This window comes from Panthera leo, chromosome F2 (genome assembly GCF_018350215.1).
Source record: "Panthera leo isolate Ple1 chromosome F2, P.leo_Ple1_pat1.1, whole genome shotgun sequence".
In the NCBI taxonomy this organism is placed as follows: Eukaryota; Metazoa; Chordata; class Mammalia; order Carnivora; family Felidae; genus Panthera; species Panthera leo.
In genome coordinates this window covers 67,962,905-67,975,053 of record NC_056695.1, presented here as the reverse complement: position 1 = coordinate 67,975,053, position 12,149 = coordinate 67,962,905, and the positions used below count along the sequence as shown (strand labels likewise).

The 12,149-nt window shown below is 53.0% G+C and overlaps 1 protein-coding gene across 1 annotated transcript; it reads right to left on the bottom strand.

Annotated features, from left to right (window-relative positions):
• Positions 1-3,083: 3,083 nt before the first annotated feature.
• TRIB1 (tribbles pseudokinase 1) lies at positions 3,084-10,771 on the bottom strand. The gene is made up of 3 exons (XM_042923642.1): positions 9,684-10,771; positions 7,356-7,648; positions 3,084-4,953 (listed from the first exon to the last, which is right to left on the bottom strand). Exons 1-3 carry the CDS (start codon positions 10,041-10,043, stop codon positions 4,488-4,490), a joined length of 1,119 nt encoding a protein of 372 aa, XP_042779576.1. The 5' UTR covers positions 10,044-10,771; the 3' UTR covers positions 3,084-4,487.
• Between the last annotated feature and the right edge of the window lie 1,378 nt (positions 10,772-12,149).

The following is a 12,149-nucleotide window of genomic DNA, read 5'->3' as shown; positions in this document are numbered from 1 at the left end:
CTCAGGTCATGATCCCAGGGTCGTGGGATCGACACTGAGCATGGAGCCTGCTTAAGATTCTCTCTCTCCCTCTGCCCCTCTCCCTCGCTCGTGTTCTCTCTCTTTCTTTCAAATTAAAATATATATAAAGATGAGCAAATAAGAACCACAGTGGCAGATCTGCTTCTTCAAAGTCATACAGCAGAAGGGGTTCAGAGTTAGAACGATACCCCAGTCACAAGATTTCTGCTTCCCTGCTCATGGTTCCCTGAGCTGCCAGAAGACACCCATGCATCCAACATCCATTCATCCACCTGTCCGTCTATGTTGACATTGGACACCTTCCTTGTGGCAAGCACTGCTCTGGGTTCTGGAGAGCCAAGGCTGAACAAGACTGTCACAGTCCCTGACCCCAGGACGCTTCCCATTCCATGAGCTAGGAGGACTGAGGTGGGGTCATCTGTTTACCAAGGGTCTACAGTGCCTGGCACACGGTAGGTACACAGTTAAGTGTTTATTGATTTATGTATCTCCCACCTTTATGACTGATGTGCTGGGTTGTTGTGACGAGACTAGTGGGGTAAAGGCTCAGTATTTGTAACTATCTCAAACCACCTTCTCCACTCATCATTCTACCAGAAGACTTCATGGGACAGTGTGCAGACACAACAACAACAACGTTGAGCAAGGAGTCCAAAGACCCAAGTTCGAGTCCCAGCTCCGAGCTGCTTACTCCTGAGTAACTACTGAAAGGCACTCACGCCTCAGTGTTCTCGTCTACAAAATGGAGCAAATAATATTTGACTTGCCTATTTCACTCAGCTGCTGGGAATATAAAAGGGGGAAGGGAACTGGGTGGGGGAGGGAAAGAGTAACACTTCTAGAAAGTTCCACTATAAGTAAAAGGTTATGGAGATGTTACTTGAATGATTTGCTCGTTCATTGAGAACACAAGGGGAATTACAAATGATCAGCTTCCCAGCCAGTGCTTGCACACTCCTGTTCCAAACTTCTATAATGGGACTGGTTGAAATCGCCCCTGATTTGTTCCTACCTTTGAAGAGATTACATTCATGTATCTGCGGCATCACATGTCACCCCAGCCAATCCTGACCCATGTTTCTCTCCATTCGATGCATGTAACAACAGTACTCAGAGGTGTTGTAACCTTAATTGCTTGCAAAGTGTTTTGAAATCCTTAGATTAAAAAGCTCAGGGAAGTCCAAAGTATTACCTCTCTCTCTGTATGCCCAGGGAGCTAGGCCGAGCTTCGTCTGGATTTGTGGGAGCAAGGAGACACGACAATGCAGATTCTGAGGCTCCAGGAACTTTGGGGTTTAAGGGTCCTCTTCCTGGGATGGCCCCAGACCAACCCCCAGCTTCCTAAGTTTCTAAGCTACTCAGGCATTTGGCCATTTCCCCCCACCCCGCGCTGCCTCTGATGTGTTTTTTCCATTTCTTTTAAGTTCCTGGGTCACGAGGCCTGAGTTGCATTTACTTTGGTGTCATAGGTCTCCGTTCTTGGGTGATCTCAGCCTGAGTCCTAGAAAAAGGCAATTGTGTCATCTGTAACTTCTGTATGCCTTTCCATTTAAACCTAGAACTCATTTCTTCCATTCTAATTTTTCCTGTTAAAAGAGGAGTTACAATTCTGCCCCATGGGAGTGACCCTCGGGGAGTGTGGGGGTGGGGGCGGGGCAGGGGTATCCCTTAGGAACTGAAAGGGACGGGGAGACGTTCCTGGGATCCGGGCAGTCTTTTGTGATCTAGATCCGACCGCTGGTTCTGCCACTGTCTTCCTGTTGGGTTTGTGAAAATTCAGAGCTGAACACTTTCGTGTGCATTTTTCTGCAGATTTGTTACACTTTACAACCTCAAGTTTTTTTCTTTTTTAAATCACTCTCGATGCTAATTTATTTCATTTAAAATCGATTCTGATGGAACAGTGAAGGTATTAACCTAATAAAAATCCTTTCTCTCTTTGCCTTTGTTTCAAAATAACGCCTCTTTAGTTTTTCCATCCTTTATTTCCATTTTTACACTTCCGGTGGGGGGAGGAAATGTCTCAATTAGCCATTTTAACTAAGCCGAATGCCCCAGTGGGGCGGGGAGGCTAGATCCCAGCAGGAAGCTTGGGATGCCCTCAGGGTCACGTGAAGACCTCAAAGTTCTGGTGGATTTGCATACACATCTATACTTTTCTAAGTGTCCATAGCTTTCATCAAAAAAAGCCAGAGGGATTCTTCCAACTCAAGCCTTATTTATGTTTGCTCCTCTTTAATGTCTCTCGGCTCTGTCTCAACTCTCGGCCCTCCCCACCCTGATGTCACCAACCTGGCTTCACCCATCAAAGTGAATTTGCCCACTTCAGTGGAAAAAGTGAAAGGGTTCTCCTCTGCCAAAGGTCATACATAATAATCATCTGTTTACTTCTGTGTGTCCCCTGTGATATTCCAAACCCTGCGGCCAGAGACCTTTGCATCCCCAGCATGAAATTGCACAAGGCAAAGGCAGATTGGACTCCCAAGAAATGCACTGCGCCTATTTACGAAACCCGATTTATTAAAATTTCTCTACAAGTCAGAAACGGTCGTCTCACTGTTCACATATATACACATGTACAGGAAGGATCTAGTGTTTCGAGCTTTCCCGGCAGAAGCCCCAGCCAGCCCGGAGTCCTCAGCCGGGTAACGTATCACAGATACAACAGTCGAGCAACCACGAGCGCGTTAGTGCGACAAGAGGCCTCTGCCCTCCCTCTTCTCCGAGTCCCATGATTCTGTCAAGGTAATATTGCCAATAATCATTCACATTTCACGTGGTTTTAGACACGCAGGTTATTCAGACAGACACAGACAACAAACCAAGCCTCAGAGCCAAAACAACAACACATATCGGACAACAGGTATAAAAGGTAGAATATATATACAAAGTACACAGTACGTGAGGTATTGACAACATTCTCACAATGCAGGTTAGTTGTCTGCCTAGGCGGAGCCCTTGAAGATGGCCTGCCTGTCTCTGTGCCATTTCTCAAAATACAGTATGTTCGGTTTACCCGTTTAACCACCTGATTTCAGTACTGAGACATTTACTGATATTTCTTGGGTTCTTGTTTTTTTTTTTTGTTTTTTTTTTTCATTTTTAATGCGAGTTGCAGTTTCTCTGTTAAGCAATGTCTTTCGTAGGTAGTGAGTTCCCATCTCTGGAGGCATTCAAACAGATGCTGGATTCCCACCTGAAGGAAGGTTAAGTTGTGGGGGGCGGGGTTCTGCTTTGGGAGATGGCAGAGAGAGGAAAAAAGTTGGACTGGATACTTTGAAAGTCTCTTCCAACTTGAAAGATTTGGGGCTATTTCACTCCAGATGCTGATCATAGAGATGTATTCATAAACCACATCAAATTTAAAATATTAACAACCCATCATGCAAAACTGCAGACGTGACACACAACACCAGGGGCAGACCATATCCATGAAGGGGATGCGTGGGTCTGACAGTCGTCTAAGACTATCCAAACTCCACTTTCGCTGAAGCACAGAGAGGTTTACCATTTGCTCTTGGGAGAGGCGAGGAGTCTCCCTATCTTTCTTCTCCTAGACAAAATGCTCCACCCTGAGATGGTCTTGGGGAAAAAGGATAAAGGCTGACCCGTTTCAGGGGAACCAACGAAGCTAACGGTTTCCAAGTGCTCAAATTAACGTTAAAAATCTGCAGTCTCTCTGAGCTTAGAGTTCCGAAATAGCCAGGAGTTCGAATCTCTTGTGATACTTCTCCACGGTTAGCTGGTAAGTGCTGATAGCAAAGAAGGGGACGTTTCAAGGTCAGATAGAAGGCATTAGTGCAAATGAGGTCTTGGCAGGAAATGGAGGAGAGTCTGGGTTCGTAGTTCAGGCAGGCTCCTCTGCTCCAAAAACAGTCTGCTCCAAAAATGGAGCAGGGTCATTGGTAACTGTGAGTGTGAAGAAAGGGTGTGTGTTAAACCAACCCACCCCCCAAAAATGAACTTTCCAATAGAGAAGCTGGGGTAGCAAACGTCTAGCTCCCAAAGACAAGTTCAAAGATGGCAGGTTCATTGGCCCAAATGATTTGTCACCCTGCTAAAATATGGTTATTGCCCAAAATGCCACTGTGCGACTCACTTCCTCTCCCTTTAAAATGCTGGAGTTCCTTTCACTTGACCACACGCCCTGTAGGATATCCATACTCTCTGCCACCTATGAAGACGCAGAACCCACCAGCCCCCACCCCTGCATCTGACAGCGGGACAGTTGCTGACGGTTCATTGAGAAGGGAAACAACTTTGCGGGGCAGCCGATCAGAGCGTGTGCCGCTCAGATCAATACAGTCACTCATCATAACAAATAAGTGGGGGGGGGGGCCACGTTGAGTTCAGCAGCTACGGTCTTTACGCCATCGCATGTCTGGCTGGCACCACGCCAAAAGGCCTGTCCATCTTTAGAAATGGAAATGCTATGTGTGAGAATTGAGGTTTCTGAGGTTTTGGGATTAGCAGAAGAAGGAACTAATGTCACTGTCTTCCTGGTACTCTGGAACAATCTGGTCCGAAGTTCCTATTTCTGAGTCGATGTATCCAGGTTCCAAGACAGACTCGAACCAGGGATGGAGTAAGATCTCAGGAGCAGTGAGTCTTTCGGAAGGCTCCCGTCTCAGGAGGCTGCGAATGAGGCATCTGGCTTTGGGGGAAATGTGCTCAGGAATGCAGAACTGTCCACGGCGGATTTTGGAGAAGAGGGCACTGGGGTCTGAGTCATGGAAGGGGTATCGTCCCACCAAAAGGGTGTAGAGCATCACCCCCAGGCTCCAAACGTCTGCTGCCTTTCCAGAGTAGGTCCCCGTGGTGTTCAGAATCTCGGGGCTCACATAGGCTGGGCAGCCATGTTTGTCTGACAGAGCGTCGTCTTCTCCCTTGATTATGTGTGTATCTTCTAGACTTTCCAATCTGAGCTGGCTTCTGCAGGAGAGGAAACAAGCTATTACTTCCAGATCAGCTGCTATGAAAAACAAGGCCTTCTCTATTAACAGTGCCCACAGGCACTAAAGGCAAGGGCCCAAGGAATGCCATTTACCCCTTCATCCAGTAAGCAGTGCCCTGCAACCACCCAGGACTCGGGATTTCACAAACCAATACAGACCGCAATAAACATTTGCAAAGTATCGAGAGAGAGCCTGGGGCGGGAGGGTATGATGCAAAGCCCCAGATACTATTCATTATGCTAGAGCTTAGAAGAGATATCCTAATAGGGTTACACAATTTACAAAGTTCACATTGCAGAAGTGGGAGCCGGTCTCAGGGGAATTGCTAACATTTTCTACACACGGTATCAGGGAAGAACAGTGTATCCCACCTCTTCAGCCCCCCCCCCGCCCGGAGCATCCTACAGGCTGATCTTATTCTTATGCCATTAAACTGCCAGGGCGACATGGGCCCACACTTGGCATCACAGAACATGGGGCCCAAAGTCACTGCTATTATGCACATACGTCACGCTGACATACACACACAAAGGGAACTCTGTCCACCTGGGCCCAGGCCGCGGTAACTGTGATGAGATAGGGGCCAGGAATGTTAATTACATTTATTGGGGTGTTTAATTGCAAAGAACACTTAGCCTGGGCCGAGAGGTCATGTGAGCAAACACAAGTGGCTAATGGATTTGAAGGTTGCGGGGCCTACAGACATCCGTACATGCGGATGGTACCTCAACACCTAAGATTTACTCTACGTGGGGGGTTATCTGTCCAGGTAACAGCTGAAGTCTGAAACATCTGTAATCAGAGGCTCTTACGAAGGTGCGGGTGCCTCCTTATTCAGAACCAGCCACCCACGGTTCACAGATTCCCCCCAAACCCAGAGCCAGTGGGGGGAACCTCTATGATCTGCTGGCAGTTTATGCTCTTTCCTGCTTCTCTGAAATAGCCCTGGTATCAGTCAGTCACTTGTGAAGTCAAATGCAAACATTTGGTACTGGCTAATGGGTCAATTTCTTTTCCTCTCAAAGGTCTGGCTGTTTTTGTTTTTTTTTTTCCTTCCTGCCTTCCTGTTCCCTGGAGTGTAGTATACATGTGCTAACTTCGGTATGTCCTCAGCCTGACCTCCTCGTCGTTATGTAAAATACCCATTGGTTCTGTAAACGGAAAATATGACTCAACCCGCACTGTCTGCCCCTGATTGGCTGCTGTAGTACTAAAACCCTGCACCTGTGCTGGTTACACGAATAGCGTCAGCCTGCCATTGCTTAACCCTCGGGTTGCCAAACTCCGTGCACATGACATTCGCCTGTGCAATGCAGATTTCAAAAGCTGGTAAGGAGGTGTGTAAGGCATGTTTCAGAAAACACATCAACATATCAAAGGAGCATGTTCCAGGAATTGGAAACTTCTCCATTGCAAACACTTGGCTTTTCTTTGCTAATCGGTATGTTCCAATAAGTATTGCAAGGTCAGATACAAAGCCATGCTTTATGGCCACTCAACCCCGTAATCTTTCCTACGATCTGGAGGTAAGGGTAAAAGTGCACAGGTGGGGGAAAGCCCCGCATGAAAAGCTACAACAAAATCATGCACACCCCTCGACAATTCTCCAAGGGTACTGCTCTTAACCTCCCCATAAGGGATGTGGCCCACCTCTTACAATCAGGTGAGGTTTATCTCCTGCGGCTTCCTGAATTCCCTGGTCTGAAACCACAAGTCTGAATCTTAGTGTCTCATTATTCTCTTATCAAGCTCATCTTGTCCTTTATGAGGTAAGTCATGATCTATACTTAGCAACCAATTCCAGCCAACTTCCATTTATTATTCAATGTGGCTATTTTCTGAAGATGTATCCAAACAAAAGGTCTAAAAAGTCACCAGATGATGTAAAGAAAGGATTGGGGGCCAGCCTGAAAGGAAACAGGAATATGGTACAGAGGAGGAGGGCACAATTCTGCAAATACAACGGTTTAGCTCTGTGATACTTTCTAGGTACAAAAAAAAAGGCCCCACTCGGTAGAAGCAAGGACTTGAAAACTTCCTTTAGGGGTCCAGGTTGTGACGGGCAGGGTGACATCCGCACCCCAGAAGAACTGACCTTTCTGACAACAATGGGGAATAAACTTGATCCTGGAGTGGAAGTGGGGAGGGCATCCTGTCATCATATGACATCCCACAGAAAGAAGCACCAAGATGTCCCCAGGCCACATCCACGAGAGTGCAGAATAAACCATCCTCGGCCACGGCTCCTCAGGAGAGGACTTCTAAATACTAAGTCTGGGACAACTGAGCCCTTGGCTCTGATTTGAACCAACACTCTGCACCTAACTGCACCTAACTGCGCCCTGAAAGGCCACAGGAGGAGCTGCGGAGGCTGCTCACCTCTCCTCCGTGGAGAAGACAAATTTCCTAAGTTTCAGGTCCCCGAGCACGATGGCCGACTGGTGGCAGTGGGCCACCGCGGACACAATCTGCTTGAAGAGCCGTGCAGCCTCCTCTTCCCGCAGCCTCTTCCGGCTTCGCACATAGGAGTGCATGTCCCCAAAGTCCTTCTCAAAGAAGACGTAGGCCTTGGTTTCCCCAAGGATCACTTCCACGATGCCAGTGATGTTTCTGTGTGATGGCAGCTGGATGTAAGGCCTGATTTTGTCCTGGTAGTGTTTAATGGGAAACACCTGCAGAGAGAAGAGGACCCATTTAGGAGGCTAGGAAAACAGAGGCTGCCGTCTAAATCCCAGGCTGCAGCTCTCAATCATTGGGCTGTGCTCGACAGCAAGGCTCCTTTCATTCACACCTGCCCCCCCCCAATCTCTGCCGCCCCACCTGCCTCTAACACCCCAGACTGGCAACATCTAGGGCTCTGGGCTAGCAAATAACCACTGGATTGCAATATGGATGGTTTAAAAGCATCCATATATGTGTCACCTCCTTTCATGAGGCCATCTGAGGCCATCCGCACAGGAGAGCTAAGCCCTAAAGCCCCAGCCCTCTGTGGTCCTCCCTTGTTTGCAGGAGCCCCCTGGGATCTCCAGGAGCGAAAAAGCAGTCCTTGAAAATGCATGACCTCCTGCAGACCCAAAGTGCTCAGCACAGAGGGCACAGCATGTGGCCAGTCTGCAACCCCCAAGTGGAAGCTTGGAGGGGCTGGGGAACATGAAGATCTGTCATTAGTCAGAAGGAACAGATGACTCGAAGAAAGGCTGTGACAACACAGCCTTAAACAACCTGCCTACAGTCTGACTCAGGTATAAGCGGCCTTGAGTTAAAATTGTCACAGGAGGGGTATGGGATGTTGTCCAAGGTTTTTTCATTTGTTTATCTCCCCCCCCCCCCTTCCTTGGCCCCACCTTCACCAGGAAAATGGGTAGTATCTCCTCTCAGAAGCTAGCTGGTCTCTTTAAGCGCCTTTTGTTTAGTCCGGTTACTCATATCCTAGACTCAACTGGAAACGGTGACACATGGGCTGTCACCATCTGGATTCAGCTATTATCTGCTCAGAGGAACTGGAAGGGGTTGCACAATGGCCAGACCCACCCCACCTCTGAGGCCTGGCTGCCCTAGCACCAGCTAGAAAAATCTCTCTGCCGCCCCCCTCCCTCACCCCACCCCACCCCACACACATATCTTCCCCTAACCGCTCTGAGCCCCGGGGGCCAGAGAAGGAAAGATTTTCCCCCCTTTCCACTGGGCTTGAGCTGGCATTTGGAATTTCATTCAGGTCGGACAGTAGGTGGCAGCAGCAAGCCCAGGGAGGGGAACGCGGGTGGAGTTCAGGTGAGTTGCGGAAAACCCAAGAGCGACTTCAACTGAGGGGTGACCCTGTCTTTCGGGGTTGAAAGGGAGCAGCCCGGACGATCCTCGGGGAGGTCCGAGACGGGAGACAGGCTCGCAAAGGCTGGGCTGCGGGAAATGTTCTGCGTGTATGGGCGCCGGAGGAGCACGCGGGAGGACCCCGTTTCTAGGAGTTCTACCTCCTCCGGAATGGAATCTCTCATATTCAAAAGAAAATCGCTGGCCGGAAAATAAAGACATGAATGGAAGCGAGGGTTCCTAGCCGGTGTGGGCTTTCCAACATTTCCGCGCCAGACAAATCCCCCGCCCAGACTGGAAGGCCATCTCAGACCAACCTCTGGGGTCGGGGTGGGGTGGGGTGGGGTGGGGTGGGGAGCGGGGATGAGGCTCTCATCCCCGGGGGTGCCGGTTCAAGCCGGAATCCCCAAGACCCGAGCCTGACACGATCCTCCCACTCCCTCACCACCCACAGCTGAGCCCGGGTGCCTTGAAACCCCAGCAAGAGAGCCGCCAGCTGCTCCAAGCTCCAAGGAGGCACCCACTGCAGGGCGTCCTTCCAGGACAAGGGGCGGGGGAAGCGAGGAGAATGAGAGAAGGGGAATGGCATGGCCCTGGAATCCATTTCAATTCCACAACTTATTTGGAACGCCGTGCGCTCAACTGGGCGCTACGGAAAGAACAGAGATAAAGCCACCGAACACCGCACTTCCTCCTGCTCGCAGAGCCCCCATTATACCACCCCGTCCGAAACACCTCAATCACCCAAAGGGTGAACCTGGCCAAATGCCGCCTACCACGCTCGAGTCACCGCAGGTGCCACCTGAGGCCCCCGGCGCCGGAGGGCGAGACCCCCAAGCACCTTTGCGGGCTACCGCGTTCCCGCACCGCCCCGGCCGGTCCCGACCCGGGGGTGCCTACCTTGCAGCGCAGCTCGCGGCCCGTGTGGATGCACAGCGCCCGGGACACATGCTCGCGCTCCGCCAGGGGCAGCAGCAGGTAGTCGGCGATGCGGCTGGGCCCCGGCGCGCTCCCGGAGCCGCCGCCAGCCCCCGGCGCGGCGGGCGGCGGCTGCGGACTGCAGGGCGAGCCGGGGGGGCTGAGGTAGTCCGGCGGGCTCGAGCACTCGGAGAGGCGCGGGCACTTGGCCGCCACGGCCGCCGCGTCGTCCGCGTCCAGCAGGCGTTTGACCGGGGCGCCCCGGGCGGCCGGGAGCAGCAAGGCCGGGCCGCGGGGCTGCGAGGCGCCGCTCATGGCAGAGCGCACCGGACCGACCCGCATCCCGTCCCGGGCCGGGCCGGCCCCGGCTTTGTATGTCCCGGGATCCGCGCGGAAAGGCGCTGAGGGCTCGGAGCCGGCGCCGCGACCTACTCCAGCCGGCGGGATGGACTTTGCAGACGGAGCTCGGCTCAGCCCCCACGGGGGTCAAGGCAGGAGCCGCTCCCGGGCGCTCGCGTTGCCCGCTGGAAGCACGCCGGCCGCGCGTCCGGGGAGCAGAGGCCGGCTCGGGTCCCGGGAGCCCCGCGGGCACCGGCTTGGGGCGCCTGGCCCCGGGCGGCTGCCGCTATTGTTGTCGAGACCGCCGACAGTCCCGGAGGCGGAGGAGGCGGCGGCTGGTGTTCCCAACTTCCCGAGCCGCGAGGGCAGGATTCCGCAGGCTCGGTGGAGCGGCGGAGCAAATGCACTTCCCAAAGCCCAAGTCCCGGAGAGAAAGCCGGAGCAACTTTTCCGCGGCGCTCGAGATCCTGCGCGCTCCTGGGCTCCCGGCGTGTGTGTGAGCGAGCGAGACGCGCTCGGAGAGAGTGACTGAGTGTGAGTGAGTGAGTGTGTGCGCCGCACGGATCCCGGCCAGTGCACTCCTCCTTCTCCTTTTCCTCCACCTCCTCCGCCTCTCGGTGACTCACGCTGTATACACACACACACTCACAGGCCGGGCTGTGTAAACAGTTGGGAAGCCGGGTTGAGCAATGAGGTGGCTGCGACGACTCGGGCCCTGCCGCCCGGCAAGCAGTCACCGAAGCGGAGGGAGGAGGCTCGGGAGGGGGGGGGGGGGAGGAGGTGGAGCTGGGTCGGCGGGGGCAATGGGGGTGGCCCGAAGGCTGGGGATGCTCCGAGCTGCGCGCGCTCGGGCGCAGGTGGTGTGTCCCGAGCCGGCTGGGACGCGCGCGCACCCCCCGCCCCGGGCTGGGCAGGAGGCGGCGCGCGCCCTCCCGCAGGCCAGCGGCCCAGCTCGAGCTGCCGGGGGAGGGGGCGGAGGAAAAGTTCCCGTGACGTCAGCGTCCCGGGGAAGTGGGCGGGAGGGGCGGGGCCGCGGGGGACGAAGCGACCGCTGATTGGTGCGCGTTCCCCATTCACACCGAGCACAATGGACTATGGGCGCGCGCACCACAGTTCCCTGCACCAGCAGCTCGCTGCAGCCGGACGGTTACGTCGTTCGCTTCAGGGAACCCCCACCGCCCCGCGCCTTGAGACCTCTGATTGGAGCCGTGGGCGCCGCCCAGGCCCCGCTGCAGCCAGAGGAAGGCAGGATAGGAGAGGTGATGAATTCCAGAATCAGTCATTCACCCCCACGCGGTAGTTCCGGGGAAGACCTGTGCGTGGTAGTGGATGTGGCTTTTTTTTTTTTTTCCTTTTCCTTCCCCCTCCCAGCTCTAATCCCCAGCGTCTGTTCGCTTCCACAAATAGAACCTTCTGTTGGATGAAATAAAAGCAAACACTGGGCCTTCTGCGCTGCCTCCACCTCCACGCCCCTCCCGCGCCTGCCGCCCTCCCGGATTGCACGGAAATAGCTTCTCCAGGCTCCTGGGCCGCCCCTTCGCGGTGACTAGCAGAAAGAGCTTCCTGAGCCGGGGCCGGTGGGAAACAAAGGATGTGGGGAGCTAGCGGAAGGGGCCCACGTGGCTGCCGCCGGATTCCTGCCCCCTTCCCGGCCTCCGCACGCGGAGCAGGGTCTGGGGCCCGGTGCCAGCCCTGGTTCCGTGGTGGGCGGGTAGGGGAGTAGAAGTCATTCTGGCCACCGACTGTGATACTGCCTACACCAGGACATCCCTGCCAGGTTGTGTGCGTACATTCGTGCAACGTGATTTGGGTGAGCATGAAATGTGTGCCAGACCCTGCACCAAAAAACCTCCTTGAAAAAGGAATTTAAAATCTGTAGTTTCTCTTTCTTGAGAGATCCGGGTCAACTTGGAGTCTCTAGACGTCCGACAGAGATAACTCTTATCAGAGAGGCTCTGTACTCACTCCTGCTAAACGCTTAATTTTCTAAAACCAGCTCGAGCCCCAAGGATAAATCCTTTTAATATTAAATCTCCATACGTTCAACAAACACTAATTAAGCATCTACTAAGGGCCAGATGCCGGGGATCAGAAGATGAAAATGCAAAT

Excerpts from the sequence above, each read along its gene's own strand:
- TRIB1 (XM_042923642.1), bottom strand. The coding sequence starts at position 10,043 with ATGCGGGTCGGTCCGGTGCGCTCTGCCATGAGCGGCGCCTCGCAGCCC. Across the intron at positions 7,649-9,683 it reads GCCGCGAGCTGCGCTGCAAG|GTGTTTCCCATTAAACACTA; the intron begins GTAGGCACCCCC and ends TTCTCTCTGCAG. Across the intron at positions 4,954-7,355 it reads GTCTTCTCCACGGAGGAGAG|AAGCCAGCTCAGATTGGAAA; the intron begins GTGAGCAGCCTC and ends CCTCTCCTGCAG.